At 39.1% G+C, this 19,669-nt stretch overlaps 1 protein-coding gene across 1 annotated transcript in view; it reads right to left on the bottom strand.

Annotated features, from left to right (window-relative positions):
- LOC140356027 (rho GTPase-activating protein 29-like) overlaps positions 1 to 19,669 on the bottom strand; it is a 71,437-nt gene that overhangs the window by 32,531 nt on the left and 19,237 nt on the right. Inside the window, exons 2-3 of the mRNA XM_072440717.1 lie at positions 11,123 to 11,266; positions 122 to 218 (exon numbers count right to left, since the gene is read on the bottom strand). Coding sequence (XP_072296818.1) covers positions 122 to 218; positions 11,123 to 11,266 — 241 coding nt within the window. The remainder of the gene's footprint in view (positions 1 to 121; positions 219 to 11,122; positions 11,267 to 19,669) is intronic.

Genomic DNA, 19,669 nt, shown 5'->3' with positions numbered 1-19,669 from the left:
AAGCAAACAGGAAAATAGATAGGAGCAGCACAGTCGACATGGCCGGTTTTCCAGGATTTATTCGATGAAGTCACGGGCTAAAAGTAGCACGAGCGGCGGTGAAAAGTATTGTAGTACTCACACATTGCCGAAAGTGAATGCCAACGTGTCGATGGATGCGTGTATCTCGGAGAACACGGCCTTTTGGTTTTCTTGGGTCACTTCCTTAAAGCTGATGCCTGTGGAGGGTGATAAACATAGAGACTATAAAAAAAAAGCCGGTGACAATTGCAAAAAACAACTGCAGTTCAATCATGTACGTAAACAATGGAGTTGGTGCTGAAACTCTCCTTCATCCAAGTTACAATAAAGTCATAAAACGTGACGCAAAGGGACTCTGTTTTGAATGAGGAACTACATTTCTTCGTTGCAGTACTTCTAATTTTACGCAATACATTTAGAGATGCATAATACTACTCCTCCAGTACCGCACATACTCATTCCAATGCAGGGTTTCCTATTAGTTTTTAATCTTTAATGAGTACTTTTGTGATCAGAAGAGGCAATAAGTGACACATTTACTTCAAAAACCATCATGGACAGTAGAAACCTGTGGGAAACACTACTGGTAACATGACAACAGAGCTACACAGAAAATATTCCAAAGAAAGTCTCAAATAAATGTACTTTAACGGTGCAATAAGTAACAAAGTATCTTTTCAGGCCAAGGGTCTGCTAAGCTACATCAATACGAGATACAGTACATACATCACTCAATATATTGCACGTGATATTCTGCAATTTATCCCAATTTCTTAAGATCCAAATACAATTTAGCAACAGTATTTCTTTGACCTACAGGAGCGGACAAAGTCGTACGGCCAAAAATACTCATGGCGATGTATCGATACAGGACGCCAACGATATTGATAATGTATCGCCAGATTTATTAACGTGACACACTGATATTTCGATATATTAGCACAGCCCAAGCGAGACGTTGACCTTATCGACTTCATGGATACATGTGGACGATGTCAACATGCCAAATTACGGGTTAGATCTGTGGAGAGGCGACCCCACTCACCGTGAGAATGCATGTTTTTCGATGTACTTTTACAAATACACAGCCAATATTTGGACAGTTTTGCACATCGTCCATTAGACTTAAATATCCCGCAAAGGCCAATATTTAGCTTTAGGTTTGTGGATTTTGGGCGAAATTATCTAAATCTGGCACAAGAATATCAACAGAGCTTATCGGCCATCGGTTTTGGGTTGTTTGCGATAAATAGCTACAGTGTGTTTCATGTCGTACTGTAAAACGTGTCAGGCGAGTAGAAAACGCCTCCGCAAAGTCGAGCGAGTAGTGTAGGCTTCACCAGAAAAGTTACACAGGGCACCTTTAAATAAGTCGAGAAAAACAACGATCAATGTCGAACGGTTCGTAGTCGATCGCTTCCACACAAGAAAGTACAAGCTTCTCAACCGCAACGTGAACAAATACATGTAATAAAGGGATTAAAAAGCCTTACAATCACGAACAAACAGTGGCGCAACGATGACACGCGTTGGAGAAACAAATATACCAAACGAAACAAATATACCAAACGAAACAAATATCTTTAGGTTCTCGTCTCTCGAAGCTGCGGCTATTGGCTGATCAAAGCGAAAATAATCTGTGCATTTCCATGTGTAAACGCGTTGATGTCCTCGGCGTAATCACTGCCGCTGTCTGTCACTCGCCGGTCGCTCGTATCCTTCGACAGCGAGATCTAAAAACCGCAAGATTGTTTAAAAAAAAAAAAAAAGAATGAAAAAATAGAAAAACGGACAAGTTAAGCTGGTCAAAACTTCGAAAACATGTGCGACGACTCGATAAAGTTCCTCTTTTGCAGGAGGAGAAGTCGGCGAGAGGCACGAGCGGCAATCTGAGGAACCAAAGTCGCAGCAGTGAAATTGGACTGAGCTGAGTACTTCCTGTCTGCCTGCCACAGGAAACACTTGCGCAGCTTGACTTCTGTGACACGCAACATTCGAGCGTTCAAAACTCACCTCTGCTTCCAGGCGCCTCAGAGCCAAAACGTTCACTTTCTTAGGCCACTGTTGCCATGGCTACTTCACGGTCGCGTCGACACCACAAGTCAAAATCCAGCGATGGAATTGGAAAGGAATTTCTTTTGGAGTGAAACTAGTTAAAAATGCAAAAAGTAAATAGCTAACTGTCTATTCCAATTCCAATTACTCCTTTGTATATTCATGTTGAGAACGAAAAAATTAAACATTTAAATAGTATCCAACGCTGACGATTATGACAAAAATGTTGACTTTTTTGGTCACTTCTTCCTGGATTGCACTTTTCATAACTTCCTGTGGACGTCCGATTTTGAAACAAAGAACGAATAAATAAATCCAGTTCTTAACATTCATTCATGTTTTAGCGCTTCTTCTTGTTGATGACGTCAACATTTCAAACATCCAGAATCAAAATCGCAGGATATGTCACTCAAATATAAGAAATTTGATCAGTCCTTGCTTTCCAAAAACTCAATTTTTCTACAGATTTTCTCAAAATGGCAGTAGACGCAGCATAAAAACAGGCACTTCTGGTCAGGCATGTCAAATTCTCTCGATCGCTGACTTCCAGACCGCCATCGCGCTCCCGTATACTGCACAAAGAGAGGAATTTCTGGTCCAAATGTATCAGTCACTACTTTCCGGATCGCAATCTCTCGTTCCTATCTCGAAGTCGACGTCCATTTCAAGCTCCAAACGTATCCAAACGTTAAATCCCGCGATGCACGCCGCCCATGACAGGAGACGTAGTTGCAAACCTTTTCCAAAAAATGTGCACCTTCCCAGTCGTGAAAGCTTCGCTGCGAGCGCGCACTTCCTGTTCAGGACATCCTGTAGGTCTCACAACAATGATCCCAGAGCTCGGCCCCTGGACGACACTGGGGCTGGAAACGGCATCGCTCCACCACAGCGGCCATTGTGTTCTCACGCTTCGCAGAAAGTTCGGGATTAGCACCTAAAGCATCCCCAAGGAGCTTTAATATGCTTCCTATACCACGGATTATCCAAATATAGAGCAGGGGTTTGTTGTTTGTTCTGGTACGCACTTTGCCAGATATTAAACCATGAGCGAGACAAATACTGCAGGAAAAATATCGTTTGAACTGCTTCTTTCTCTGATGTTGATAGTCTCTAGCCTCCACATGGTTCTCATCCAACCGTTAATAGCTAATAATGTGACTTTATGTTTCTCGTCCGGTCCAACAGCGTTTCCTTGAATTGCGAAGGAATAAAAGTGAGGTCGGCTGTGGTTCACGCACGTCACGTTAACGCGAGCTAAAACTAACAAAGTACAACTATGATCAAAGAACAGATCTGACGGATTGTGACAGAGGAGATTTCAAGATGTGAAGGTAAAATATGGTGTTAAAAAGTATTGCGATTCGTGTTTAAAAAGTAACATTTGAGGAGACTGAAATATGACCTGGTTTGGTTTGTGAATTGGCAAAATGTATCTATATATATATTTTTTTTTCCTGCATCTATGCTTACTGCAAATACAAATACTTTTCATGTCTGCACTTCAAGACAATTGTACTGCAAACGCTTTTTCACTGACCCCAAAACACTGAATCATGACGACGTCGACTATAGATTGCTGAAGTACTTTAGATTGACGAGATTTGCATTGGTAAACAAAGATGAAAGAGAATAGCACATGGGGGATATCGGAAAAGACAGATTTGTTTGTAATATAATACCATAATAATATTTAAAGGACACATATTATGCATCATTGTATTGTTATTGGCCTTTATTCACGCTCTTGAGCTCATTTGTTTTGGCATCTCGTGTTTTACTGTAAATAATGTATGTATTGAAAACCACACATGACTTTCAGGCATGAAATCATAAGGATTTTGTGTCAACACGCTACATCTACTGTTAGCAGAGGGAATTGACATGGGTAAATGAACAAAAGCAAGCTGGCAGCACACACTGAAAAACCTCTGAACACGTTTGGCGATGAACGAAGGACCGAAAAACATTTGGCGTCACCCTTATGGGAAATTTGAAACCAAGTGTTTTGTGAGGGGCAAGATGACCTCTTAAACAGGGTCAATGAAACAAGGATGAAGCTAATTACAACTCCAGGATGTTTTTGATGGTAAAAATGTCAACAACAAAAAAAGTCTATTTAGCATAATGTGTGTCACAAAATTCTCCTTGTACATCCACAGAACAAGAAATGATAAATTGACCTCAGGCTGTGTCCTTGGGCAAGACACCCTCCTCGCCTAAGTATTTTGGTGTGGATTGATTGGGACACATTTTGTACATTTTGAGTACATAGTAAGCCTATTTTCTATTTTTTATCCTATAGCAGATTTGAAGTGTTTTTCTTTTTGACTTATATAGGTTGTTTTCTCATTGTTCATTGTGTTATGTTGCACCGAATCACCAAGACAAGTTCCTATGTTTCTGACTTCTGTTCAGTGACAATGGCAATAAAACCTTTTTCTGCTTCTGATTCTGATATTGGCAGCCACATTTCCGCACTGATGTTATTAGCACAAGTCCATATCAATAATTCATACATTATACAAGTGTTATGCGATTTGTTTTTTGTCAATGGCACCTCTAATTATCCTCTTAGAATCACAGTGTTCCCTTTTTGTCTGAACTGCAGCACTGCCATTCCACAAAGCAGTATTTGAAAACCGGTTGGACGACCATGTGTGTTTGTGCCGCCGTCTGGAAGGAGTCCACCCGTCCCAGGTGCCAAAGAGCTTCAAAGAGGTGATGAGTGACGAGACGGGCTGACGTCCCCGAACCTGCTCTGTTATCAGTCCGTCTCCGGGTCCTGATCGCGGACGACGACGATGACGCGACTGTCCGACGTAGAACTGTAGTATGTCACGATGTGCAGTTCTACCGTGTTATGACTAGGGCTGCAGTCGGCGAAAGAAATACTTGGTTTGTGCCTTGAATAGTCTGCTAAAAGTCGTTTTTCATAGTTTTGGCCGGGGTGCGACTTATACTTATATTTATACTTATACTCCAGAGTGACTTATATGTGATATTGTTTGTTATTTTCACACTTGCAACTGCATTTCATACTCCAGTATATATGTTTTTTATGCACTTTTTGGCTGGTGCGACTTATACTCCGGTGCGACTTATAGTCCGGAAAATACGGTATCCACAGGCTCAAGGAATTAGTGAAAAAAAAAAAAAAAAGAGTACTAATAACTCCACGTCTTCTCCTTTCTACTGTGGTCCAAATAAATCCTTATAATACCAACAATATTTAGTTAACTGGTCATCATCGAGCAATTAACTAACCAGGTGAAGTACAATCGTTGTGAGAAGAAAGATCACAACTATTATTGAAACTATGAAGATACTAAATGCTAGAATAATGCATATAACTTAAAAAGGTCATCTAAAAAAAATCAAAAGTATTTGCTATAAGTGGTTTAAGTGTTCATTGAGTCGAGTAAAAGGAGTTTGGTGCTGGCGAGAGCTCTCAAAACGATTAAGTATCTCTACGATCCGACCATTTATCTGGGCCAAACTAACATCAGAAGAAGTTCACGCGACTGCAAATATTTAAACAGCAAAGTACAAAATAATCCCATAATTCAGTACAAAACACACAGCTATTGCTGCGGCTGTGGTCGATACATTTTTAATTACCGGTAGTTGATTAAGAATGCAATCTAACAAGAGAGAAAGGATTGGGAGAATGGGAGGAAGGTGAGGACACGAGGGAGTAAAGATGCCCCCTTGTGGTCGGGCCACTCGCCACAAAAACAGTATCATGGCTATAGAATTTCAGAACAAAATGGGTTCAGAATTGATATGTTTTTCTGTGCAAGTCGCATTTCCACCAGGCCAAAAACGAAACTACCAACATTTCCGGAGTATAAGTCGCACCAGCCAATTTAATGCATAATAGAGAAGAAAAAAACATATTTAAGTATATAAGAATAAATATAAGTATAAGTTGCACCAGGCCAAAACTATGAAAAAAGCGACTTATAGTCCGGAAAATACGGTATCTTGTATTTTGTCTTGCAGATATCATCAAAAAGAGTCATTAAAGCCGCTTTGAGGTTAACAATTATGGTTGTGGTAACAGCAGCAGTGTTTCTGATGAAGTTTAGGAGTTAAAACACGAACCACTTTCTGTTCATTCCAAGGCCAAAGCATAAAACGTGAATAATTTAAATAGAGAAGCAAAACTACACTTAAATATGTATCTTTTAGCCATTAAATATTGTCTGCACTTGTATATCTGACTGCTATTACCACATGCTATCATTAAATAAACAGTATTCTTGGGTAAACCAGAAAAATTCTATTTATTTAAACTATCTTTGGCCAGAAGTCGACCTGGAACAAACCCATATTTGGCGTGTCGCAACCAGGTACGCTAACGTTTTAAAATACGACGCGAGGGACGGACGCCAAATCGTTTACGCAATCAAACTAAGCAATATTACCGACTGGAAGCGTGACGCACGTCTGCCACCGTCTTATCATTTTCACTTTGATACGTGCGCCGACCTCGTCTCACACCGGACTCTCCCATTGTTTCCTCCGTACATTCCTGTCATTCGCGCCACCTCCGCAGCAAAGGCGATGACAGCGGGCGCGCATAGCTAACAAACGGGTCACGGCGATAGAAATGTGTCTGAAATACGACTGTGTTCTTTTCTCTCCGCGAACGCCGGGGCCTCCTTTGTGGCCGCGGCGTGGAATGTAAATTATGGCCCGCGTACAGCAGCCGCCGCCGCCGCCGCCGCCGCTCGAATTCTTGTGTTTGCGAGTCGAGAAGCCGAGTCGGATGAACCCGTGAGCCGAGCCATTGTTTGTTTGTTCCGAAGAGGTTATGAGTATGCGTTTTGTTTCCCGAGGTGCATCGCGGTACGTGATAAAGTGCTGCTGGGGAAAGTGTGCTTGGCAAGTGGCGTGTTCTGGGACTGTTCTAGAATCCTTGAATATTGGATTGAGATTGACAAAGCACTATTTCCTTTCCCACTTGACTTGACTTTAGAACTAACGTATTTTCTGGACTTTTTTCATACTTATTTACTTATACTTATACTCCAGAGCGACTTATATGTGATACTATTTGTTATTTTCACACTTGCAACTGCATTTCATACTCCAGTGCGACTAATATATGTTTTTTCTTCTTCTCTATTCCGCATTTTTTGGCGACTTATACGCCGATGCGACTTATAGTCCGGAAAATACGGTATATGTCTGGGCCTCAAAACTTCTCCCGTTGACGCTGTGAGTGGATACTTTTGGAGCATACTTTTGGAAGCGGGAAAGCACCAACAACCAATGACTGGACTGACATTATTTAAATCGACATTTGGAGTTTAAAATAGACAATACTGAAAAACTTTGGACAATATGTGCCTGGAATTTATCTGGATGCTTTTCACTGCTCTTTTTCTTTCTTTTTTTTTAAATTGTTTTTACTTCCTGTTCTCTTTCTGGCTGTGTTTTTTAAAGTTTTGTATTTTTTAAAAACTGGAAAAAGAGATACTATGAGCTACAGTGGAAGTGAATTGTGTTTCAAAGCTGCTTATTTTTCTTTTTTTTTAACAGATAAAAACACTTAAACTCTAATAGTATTTTTCGGCTAACACATTTGTAAGTGAACTTCCTGTGATCTTGCTTTGTTTTCGATTAATTCATGCACAGCCCTTGTATTTTCCCTAAAAACCTCCTTCCAGTTGACAGAATTCAACCGTTTTTGCAACAACCGGAAGATTTATGGCTCAAATTCCACATCTTGCGGTTGTATTTTTGGGACAAACAAGTGACAGAACAGTTACATACTGTTTTTGCATGTTTTTTTTCTCTTTTTTGTCTTCCGCAAACAGCAAAATGTAATTAATCAAGACAATCAGGATAAAGGCAATGACGCATTTCCCTTGAGGAGAAAGTCATGGATGACTGAGATGTTTTAGAAGCTGTACAAAGAACTTTAATATCATGATAAGATAAGATAAGATATTCCTTTAAAACACCACCAAATTAACGATTATTCATGCCACAAACGCCTTTTATTCTCATTTATTCCCTTTGTCTTAGCCGTATTGCTAGTCCTTAAGTGCGTGACCAGCTTTATGAAATTGAATGACTTAAAAATAGCAAATTTAGCTTTTAAAATAGCCCTATTTTTATTTTAACGCACAATTGTGTCTGTAGTCAGAAAATGAAATATACAAAGAGTTTAGATTGACTTTTGCATGTCACGTTTAAACAGCAATGCTCTGTCTGAGGTCATTCCCACATCATTCTCTAAAAGCAGTGCCAAAAATAACATTCTATCACTGTCATTTCGCAGTCTTTTGGAGCGCTCTTTCTTTGCATAAATCTCTTAACCACATCGCCCTGAATGTGTGTCTCTGTTGTTGTTGTTCAGAGCCACGGTATGAATGCAACTGAGGAGAACGTTCCACTCGGATCGATAAACGCTGGAGGCTGATTCTCACAGCGGCTCAGAAAGCGGAGCCGGATTTAGTGCCAAGACAAACAGGCAACATCTGGGTTAAACACGGGCCGACCTGTAATTGTTGCTGTACAAACCCTTCAGAGTTGTTTTGTCATCGCGATTAAATCATTTTACCAAGGAATGAATTATTGCAGCCACTTTAGGGCGTCGCAGTGGTTTCTTACACTCTCTTACAGCACTTAAAGTAAAAATGTGAGCGGAAATAGTCAAAACGTTGATATCGTCTTTAATTTACAGAATTTTCCGGACTATGAGTCACACCTTTTTTCATAGTTTGGCCGGGATGCGACTTATATGTGATATTATTCACTATTTTCACACTGGCAACCACAAGAGGGCGCTCTAGGCTCTGAGCGACGCAGAAGAAGAATCAGCACTTCCTCTTCCTCTGGAGTTTGTGGAGTTGTTTAGAAGTGACACAGAGGAAGAAGAATTCAATGGATTTAGTGATTTGGGGTAAAACTGATGCTTTGGTAAACTTGTTAGCATGTTCTTTATGCTATAGTTATCTGAATAACTGTTCATATGTTACGTTAACATACCAGACACTTACCACAGTTCTGTCTGTGCCTCATGTAGCTGAAGGTGTTAGCGTTAGCATACCTCATGTAGCTGAAGGTGTTAGCGTTAGCATACCTCATGTAGCTGAAGGTGTTAGCGTTAGCATACCTCATGTAGCTGAAGGTGTTAGCGTTAGCATATGTACACCTATTCACCATGTTCTTTCATCTGTTATTATTTTAAACTGCATTTACAGATGAAATGTCTGTTCTTGGTCTTGGATTTTATCAAATTAATTTCCCCCAAAAATTTGACTTATACTCCAGTGCGACTTTTTACTTCTCTATTATGCATTTTTTGGCTGGTGTGACTTATAATCCGGAATTTAATTAAGTCTTTGTGTGGGGTTAGGGCTGCAGCAAATAATCGACTCAGCGTGAAAAGTAATTGCAGTTGTACTTTGATGATTGTTAGTGTTATCTGGACTGTACAGACTCTAAAACACGTGATAAAAAGGGTTAAGACAGTGGTATTATTATATCAAAATTAGGGCGGGGCATCACATGGTCCCACGCAATTCTCTCGATACAATAATATCACAATTTTACATGCAATAATTGATATATTGCTCGCGATATTCTACGATATATCACTACGTTGCGTCATAAGGCGCTGGTACAGCTGGCAGCCCGGTGTAAACGCTCTCTCTTCTTTCTCACACTTATTGTGCTTTATCTCCTATATTTTGTAAATATAGTTAGTATATTTTTTCTATTTTACTGTACGATAGGGACACGCGCTGGAATAGTTTTTTAATTCAACTGTTTTTGACTTTTTTCGGCTGGATTTGAGAGTTTTTCGTTGCGTTCGTTGTGTTGTTGTGACGTGAGCTAGCTCCGAGCGAGCCCACCAGCCCCCCCCCCGCGCCCTCCGGCCGCGCTAAAGTACGGCGTGTCGTCGGTACACGTTTATATACACGTTTATATGGAAGAGGAACTTCACGAACGATCAGGACACGCACTGGAATCGCTTTAAATTAACTTGTTTTGACTTTATTCGGCTGGATTGAGTGTTTTCGTCGTGTCGTTGCGATGTGTCTTGGCTCTGAGTCCCCCGGCTCCGGCTCCGGCCCCGCCCCCCGGCTCCGGCCCCGCCCCCCGGCCGGCGCCGTACCGCGTTTCCACAAAGGAGGAACTCATGAAACTGCGGAGAACAGTCGTCTTACCCGGAGATCGTCACGTTATCCCGTCGCAATACTGACCCAACCTAATACTGATGTGCAATTCTGTCGTATGTGCAATTACTGTGAAATTCATGTGCAATCTATGTGCTGTCGTGACACATATTCATGTGCAATTACTGTCGGGATCACATGCAATGGTATTTATGTATTTATTTGTCTATGGGAGTTTTTATTTATTTATAGGAGATCTTCTACGGAAAGTGTTTTTCAGACTTCCTATAAGTGATCTGTTCTTCTGTATCTACCTCTGTATCTACCTGCGTTGCACCAATGAAATTTCCCCATGTGGGACAATAAAGGATTATCTTATCTTATCTTATCTTATCTTATTTTTAAAGAACCCAGTACATTTTAACGATTTTTTTTTTTTGTCAAACCACAAACTGCACTAACCCAAAAATGAAATACACCCATTTTAATCATCGAAACAGTCAAAATGTCAAATGTTTTGCGTAAACAACTTAACTTTCTTTTAAACAAGCAACAAAATTGTAGTGCGGTTGCAAAATAATTTGGGAAATTATACCAAAAATGACTCATGGCGATATATTGATACCGCAGCCCACGATATTGATCCTGTATCACCAAATTTAGTATCACAATATTTTGATATTTTGGCAAACCCTTGATCAAAATTTCAAAAAAAATCTGATTTTTAGTTAGAATTTGTATCATTTTACTTTTCATTACTAAAAAGGTGTTCGAATTGCACAAAACCAGGCAAAACATCAGCAAAACCAGCACTGCAATGACATCATCGCCCACATTTTGAAGCCACAGACACTTTTAAATAGCCGTTCTGAACTTTCTAGGGGGTTCCGACCATAGAACAAAACACCGACCTTTGACCTTGGCGATGACGGTGCCGGCCGCTCCGAGAATGTCCACCGAGTTGAGCGTCTGGTGTTTCCCGATGACGGCCTTCAGGACCCGGAGGAGCTCGGACAGACGCTCCTGCACCACGCGCTGCAGGTCCTCGTGGAGCTCTGCAGGCGCAAAAACAGACGCAAATGTTCAATTTCACAGTTCTGCATTTCAAAAAAACAAGACCGTTTTCGTTTATCTGAGCGATTTCGGCGCGTTTCCGAACACCGAAGTAGGGAAAGGGTGATGAAAATGCGACTGAGGATTGCATGGCCTTTATCTATGAGCGTGAACGATACAAGGAAATCATATGAGTTTGTGTCAGAGGAATCTATTTTTACCCAACTCCAAAGTTCATTCCAGTTTAACAAAATACGCAAAATACAGAGCAATTCAAAAAAGCACAGATTTAATCTTGAACTATTAAAAATGCAACAAACTAAGAATGAATAAGACAAAAGCCAAGGTGGAACGGGCAATTCTTATTTGAATCATTTACTTTTGTATCATTTTTGGAGGACGTTTTGTATAGTATATTGTACAAAAACTAAAAAGTGTATCAACCGGGTGGACGATACTGGCAAAAATGAGAATGTAATCTAGATAATATTCAGACAACAGTTTCATAATGCATCAGGAATGTGCTAAAAGTGCTCGTAAATATCTTGTTGACTATTAAACTGCAGAAATATCACTTCATATCCTTGTTTGGGAGATTCCACAAAGATTTTCTGTTTAATTCATTATTAATCAGCTCTTTTTGCAGTCGTTTTTAAAATTTTAGTTGTACTTGACACTCTCATTTTGTATATTTCCAAAACAAAATCGTGCAATATTATTATCATTATTATCCATATTTTCCTCTCATATTGATCAATTTCTATTCAATTCTTCATCCGTCTCAATGAATGCAAATAAAAATGGCTTTCAATATGAATTTTACTGAACATAAACAATGAATACTTTTTATAATAGCCATTTTAACACAAAAAAATGTCAAATTTCTGGATTCAAAGTACCGTATTTTCCACACTATAAGGCGCACTTATAAACCTTTAATTTGCTCAAAAAACAACAGTGCACCTTATAATCCAGTGCGCCTTATATGTGGATTAATTATGGTTGTTCTTAACGACCACAAAGCGATTTTGTGTGGTTTTGTTTTGCGCCTTATAGTCTGGAAAATACGATAGAATGTACAAAAAAACAACCCAAGCTGATCACTGACGACACAAAATGACCAAATCTTGATTAAAACGTGATTCATTGGGCAGTTTACTTTCTTTCTTCTTCTTCTTCACAATCACACGTCTCTATCTCTCGCGTCGCGTTTGTGAACTCCTCTCGTGTCATATCTGTAACCATGACAGCGTGATCGCAGACGGCGGCAGTTGGCGGTTCGGAGCCGGTTGAACGGAGTGTCAGCTGACGGAGCAGGAAGCGGCGACGCGCTGACGCAACATCCTGTGCAGCAGAAATAAGCGGTGTGTATCTGCGGTTTGCCTTACGACACACTCCCCAATATAACTGTCGGATTAGGAAACGCTCGGTTTGTGCAGCGGACAAAAGCGAGCGGTCAGCAAACAGGGAAATACAGCTGTGAGCGAATTATGTCAATGTTTTGTGGTTTTGTGTTTTGTTATTTAATCAGTCTGTAATGCATTTTCTGATTAGTCGATTACTCAAACATTTATTTATATTGTTCTTTGAGACTTTTTAAATACATAATCAACCAAAAAAGATGTAAAAAAATGACACGTGGTGACTGAAGGCTTCTTGATAAAGAATATATTTTGTATTATTTTGTTTGTTTTTTCTTAGTTTTATGTTCTGTATTGGCTTTTAATTTGTTTTTATTGTGAAGCACTTTGGTCACTTTGAGTGTTGTAAAGGGCTCTATAAATAAAGGTTGACTGATTGATTGAATATTTCCAAATAAATTGTATTATTTATGAAAATCAGGATTTCTGCTGCTGTCATTGTTACAAAAATGTCTTTTCGCATGTGTTTTAGAGGCTGTACAGTCCAGAAAATCAAAATATCACTATGTATTTACTATTTTATGAATTTAAAGACATGAAAAAATTAAAAATCATGGGTTTTATTTTCCTGTTTAAGGCCACCAATGAAATTTCCCCATGTGGGACAATAAAGGAATATCTTATCTTATCTTATCATATTTTGAGGGCATTTCACCTTTAAAAAGACATAATTATTTTGTTTTGAAAATAAATAAAATAAATAAATAAAATAAAATAAATAGCATGTGGTAATTAAGGATGACGGATATAGTTGTTTTAAGTCCATACATTCAGCATTTTTAAAAACATATTATTCAGCAGTTTATGAAGTTTTGTAGACAGATTTTAAATACAAGCTTTCGAACATTTAATATCCTTCGTTCTTTTCACTTTTACTTTTTTTTATGTATGGGGAAAAAATAATTGAGACATTCATTTATATTATTTCCAGAAGCTCAAAGGGGCTGGTCACTGTTGAGTCCCATAAATAAAATTTTTGATTTCCTTCTTTGTACCTTCAGTTCACCTTGATTTTAACATTAAAATTGACATTCTTATTCTAAAATGGAGATGACTCTTTGCGGACTCGTGAACTTTTTTCTACTGTGAAAAACAAACTGAAGAGGTTACATTTTTCCGTGTGGTTTGAGAAGATTACGTTTGCGGAACAACAGGAATGCACCAAACACATTCAAAACACTCGTCTGTCATTTTGTTCACCAGATAGAAGTGTCAACAACTGTCCTACTATGACAACAATGTCCCCTGAACTGAACCAGGCAAAAGAGATGGCTCGACAGTGGCTTTTTGAGGGGTAAACTGTTTCACGTCGCAATCGGGACAAACCTGAGACTAAAGTCGGGACCTGGACCAGACCAGAACTAAACCAGGACTAGGCCTAAAGGCAGATATTGACGTTGAAGAGTGAATGGTAAATTTCAAAATGCAAAATGCACTGGTAAAATGTACTGTATAAAACGAAAGTGACAGTAAAACCCTGACCTGTGATTCATTGGCTCGCCCACAATAGGCAAGACAAGGCGAGTTTATTTGTAAAGCACAATTAGTACAGTTCAAAGTGCTTCAAACAACAGGAAAGAAATGCATTAAAATCACAAAGACACGACAGAAATCACAAAACCTTCATTTCTATTCATTCAATTTATACATTTTGCCGACATGAATCATACATTTTGTCCGTGCTTAGTGATCCGCCAGATGGAAAACCAAATCTAATAGGGTTAGGGTGAGACTTTAAACGTATTATCTGAGGGTTAATCGTCAGACAAACGTGAAATATCTGTAAAATGAATGGCAAAAGTGCAGAAATATCACCTTCTACACTTATTTCAAAGTGTACAACGCCACTTTTCCTCCCATTTTTATTCTTAATTAACTCTTTTCGTCACATTTATCACACAATATTTTCACTATATCATCTAAACCCATCTGAAATTGCTATGAATGAAGCCCCTTGGTATCCTTCAGAGAAAAACACCTCACAGTGCTTCAAAAAGCCTTTTCTGGGAACTGTATCTGTGGAAAACAAAGCCACAATTAAACGCAGGGACACGTTACGCGTTTCTAATCGCAGGGGAGGAAGACTCTGGGTTCTACCTCCTAATCAGCGCAGCGAGTGGGCACGGGAGGACAATAGGTGAGCGAAAAAACCCGGGCTGGAAACTCAAAGTCATCTGCTTCTCATCAAGGCCGCGAGCGCACTAACTGTAGGGGAGGGTCCGCCGAGGATTTATTGCGACATTAAAAGGAATTACAAGGGAGGGGAGTGAGAATGAGCCCCCGCCTAGAGCTTTTTCACTGGAGGGTTTAATTTAAAGGCACAGTGCGGAGTTTGCGGCCTCGGATCGTAGTTTACGGCCTTGTTAGTGTTTGTTATACATGAGGACTGTTGTCGAGGAGGGAGAAGTGGGATGAGCTTCACTGTGGGAGCGTTCACAGTTGTACGAAAGAACCACATCGACATTGAGACTAAACTGGGACAAAACCAGGAACTGAACCTGAACTAGAGCAGGATTTAAAGACCAAACACAGTCTACATCATAATTAAACTGGGCTCAAACCAGGACAAAACCAAGTACAAGTGTGAGGGAAGCTTTTGGTTTTATCAAGCATGACACAAATGAAAAAAATTACGTTTTAAATGGCAACAATATTTTTTTGCCTTGAAAAACGATATTCATATACCGTATTTTCCGGACTATAAGGTGCACTTAAAAGCCTTTAATTTTCTCAAAAAACAACAATGCGCCTTATAATCCAGTGCGCCTAATATATGGATGAATTAATATCTCGCAGCAACTGCCAATAGATTACGAGGAAAAGCTGGCCACTTTCGGTGCATACTGCATTAAAAAACTTCAACTGACTGACTTAGCCGACCATTTTGTTTCACTGGTGCACTTTATATATGAAAAATGATAGAAAATAGACCATTCATTGACAGTGCGCCTTATAATCCAGTGCGTTTTATAGTGCAGAGATTACGGTACATTACAATGGGACACGGCACGTACTAAGCAATGATCACCATAACACTCTGACTGACATTTTCATCAAGACATATCATTGTAACTTTCACGGGGAATAATATCTAAATTGTATAAATGCATTCATAATCTGCACAGCCATTCAACTATATATCTAAAATAAATGTGAAAGAGAAGGTAACTTTATTTTGACAGACGATGAGTGGGAAAGTGTGTGTACGTCTCAATGGAGGAGCACAAAATCCTCACGCCATATCAAACCGATACTATTCACAAGGAAATTCTAACTGCTGGAGAAAATGTGTCATGTTTCTGGGACCGTCATGTTGCTCAGAAATATTGGACTTTGATACTACCATTCAACCTGATTTCAGAACTATGTATCTGGGCCTCTGAACACCTGCCATGGACACAATGAATGGATACCTTTGGGGCATACTTCTGGCAGCGGGAAACAGAAGGCCATTACAAAGAAATGGCTGATTCAAACTGCACTGAAAATCAAGGCCTGGACCCAAATTACTCTTAAAAATAGAAAAAATAACACGGAATATATAACAACAAAAAAGATGCAAAACAAATAATACCACGATTTTCTTGGGGTCAGATTGTGAATTTGAATAAACTTGAGGTGACAAAAGATTCATCTGAAAGTTCACTGCAATTGTTTGAATCCTCCTGTCACTGGCTGAGAGTGTCGCTGAGTCTGACCAGTGTGGGCTCAAAAAGGCACCTATATTTGAGAACAGAACTGCATTCCAGGGAAAATTTGTGAATAAACATAAACGTTGATTTGAGCAAAACAGCACATCGTCACACGAAGGGATGTCACTATGTCAGATTTTTATTATTTATCAATTATTGTGCAAAAAAACATCACAATTTAATGATTTAATGTGTCTATAACACAAGTTTGTGACCAGCTACCAGACTACAATTTTTTATTCTATTTTCTTTTTTTTTTATATTCTTATAATGGACATAAAGTGGATTCAATTGAGCTTAACACTGAACTTTCCCAGACATGCAAATACATTTACAAGCCGTTGCTAAACATGCAAACAAAAATCTTACGAGAGATTCCTAAAAACCTGTTGTTGTTTTTGGCTTTTAAAAGAAAAAGTTTCCTCCTCACCTGCGCAGCTGTCCCGGGGCAAAAGAGGTCTTAACCCCTTCACACATGAATACTTTGAAGTGACACTCCCGATTTTGCCCTCCTGACTCCCCCTGAAGTTGCGCTCGCGGGGGTGCTGTTTTGCTTAACCCACTTTGAAGCCTAATTGATCAAAGATTTCAGCGGGTTTTGCTATTACCATATGACAGGGGAGGCGTAACGAGTCACAACACCGGAGAAGTCGTATCTGCAGCGAAGACCGCACACAACACTAGCGCTAAAAGAGGAAGGGTGTGCTAATTAAACTGCTTTTGAGAGACGTGAGGAAAAGCCAAATTAGGGATGAAGGAGATCAGCGCTATGGCAACAACATCAAACGGAAGCCCTTAATGAACCGCGGGTGAGTAAGTAAACAACAGACGTGACATGAATTCATTAGATTAGCGGGCCAGAGGGAATATTCTTTATGAGTCATGTCAAGATGGAAAAAAATCTTCAAATAATCCAAGAATTAGATTACTAAAAAACACAATTAATGCATGGAGTTTAAAGTAACTGTTGCTTGTGGAAAACGAAAGTACAATGTTTTTTTTAAATAACTATTTCAGTCTTAAAAATGTTTTGCATAATTTTCCATTTCTTGAATTATTTTTTGGGTGTTTTTTTATTTTTTTGGCATAATTTTCCATTTCTCAAATTCTTTTTTTGTTTATGTTTTTTTGTTTTTTCATAATTTTCCATTTCTCAAATTCTTTATTTTTTTTCCCATATATTTTCTCTTGTCAAAACTGCACAGGCGTGAAAAATCTGATGTTTCAGTAATCTGATAACGCCAGCAAACAGATAATGATCAGATGGTTTTTTACATTGTATTTTGTAGGTGAGGGAATATTTAAATGTAAGTAAAAAAAAGCATGAATTACACAAAGATAATGATGGTTTCTGTAGGATAACGATACTACACTCTGTTCAAAAGACACACGTTTTCCTCTATATAGATTGATTTTCCAATATTCTGACATTATAAAACACCATTTCAAACTCATTTCGATTGATTTATTGTGGACAACTTCTGCACTGCATTCATCGACCCCAGAGACTCTGAACCACTGTAATATAATATAATATCATCTATTTGCTCCTTCATTACTACTACTGGTCATAAACTGCAAACACAAAAGGTCTATTCCCTGCATTTAAAATAGAGATCGACTGATGTGGGGTTGTTTCATGGACGATGTCGATACTGATGTTTTTGAATCTAGAGGCAGATTTGAGATCATTTTCCCCAAATTATATGACAAGTAACGACTATAAACTCAGCTACAACAGGGCTCTACACAAGAAACGTCTCCGCTGGACCTTTAAGGCTGATATGTAATTTAAAACACAATTTATGCGTTTTTTGTGGAAAATATGTGGAATGTGGAATGACGACCGACCATTCCAAAACCAAACATTTGCAATTCAACAAAAACTGGATTGGGTGAAACCTTGAGAGGAGATTGAATTGCATAAACGATTAAAAGAATTCCAAGCATTTCAGACCATTAAACAGAGCAATTGTAAAAAAAAAAAAAAAAAAAAAAAAAACTGCTGAGTGTTAAGGACATTATAAGCCTTAAAAATGTCTCCCTTTGCTATGTATTCCAAAAACAAAGCGATCGCAGAGACAAAGCTGGCCAAAATCACCGCTGACAACCGTCTCCTGTCACAACAACGGCATCAAAAGGAGGCGCTGGACGTCGGCTGTCGATGGCGGGGGGCGTGCCATTGGCGAGGCCGAGATAACGGAGCGGAGCTGTATTGTTTCAAGGAAGAGCCCCCCCTCTAACGCTGCGCAGAGCTCGTGTGGGGGGGGGGCGAGATAGACGCGAGCCAATGGAAAGGCTTCGCTCGCTCCCGGGCGATTGAAACCTTCACTCCAAACCCAGAGCTCGCCGCACCGGCTCGGGGGGGGGGAAACAAAGGCGCCACAGAAACGACCGCGAGGGTTTCAAGACGGTTAGAACAATGACGCTTTTTCATGGGTTTCTGCTGTGCGTTTTCTCCACCTCCTTGTCTCCGTGGAGATGTTATTGCTTTAAAGGGCGTGTGACAGGTTTTATGGTTCTCTAATTTTGACTTTATTTGATGTATTTGTACCTGTTGTGCGTATACATTATAGTTTTACACCAATTGAATAGGTATTTGTGGAGAAAACATTGAAAAATCAATGGAAAATGACAGGAAGTGACATCACATCAAGGACACTCATTCCGTCCAAAGTTCATGCATAATTTACACAAAATACAGTACTTTTTACCTTCAAAATGCTAATTCGACTACAAAAATTTGACATTCTATGAGTTTTTGACCAGTTTTTGCTGGGTAATTTCCTAGTGTGATGTCATCAATTACAAACAGGAAGTAAAATTATAATCCTAAAAAAAAAAATGTTGTTGAATTAAATTTGTTACATCTTTAGCAACATTTTTAATATATTTTTTATCTTAAATCGTGCATTTTACTTCAATGAGTTGTCCAACCTGCATTTAAACAAATACAGGGGATTTTAAAGTAAAAAAAAACTTGCTCTCTGGTCGCGTTCTGTGTATTATATTTTTGGTAAAAAAGAAAATTGGTGCGGTAACGCTCTGCTGTGGAATGTATCAGGCAAAAGCAATGACAGCTGAGTTATAAGTTACAGAGTGTGCCTTTAAATCTATGAGGAATACGTGTTACAGTGATTATGGTGTGTGATTTAATGGAAAATAACAATTAAAACAACAACAAAAACATAGCTAAATCCTTTTAATAAGGATTCGCTCTTTGGTTTTTCCGTTTTTAATCCAAAATCAGTTCAACAACAATGACACACAATCTAAAAAGTGGCAATTCTGT

The sequence above is a fragment of the Eucyclogobius newberryi genome, unplaced genomic scaffold, assembly GCF_026437365.1.
Source record: "Eucyclogobius newberryi isolate DKJ021-1_F unplaced genomic scaffold, fEucNew1.0.hap1 SCAF_12, whole genome shotgun sequence".
In the NCBI taxonomy this organism is placed as follows: Eukaryota; Metazoa; Chordata; class Actinopteri; order Gobiiformes; family Gobiidae; genus Eucyclogobius; species Eucyclogobius newberryi.
The sequence above is the reverse complement of the archived record's forward strand: the minus strand, read 5'-3'. Positions and strand labels throughout refer to the sequence as shown.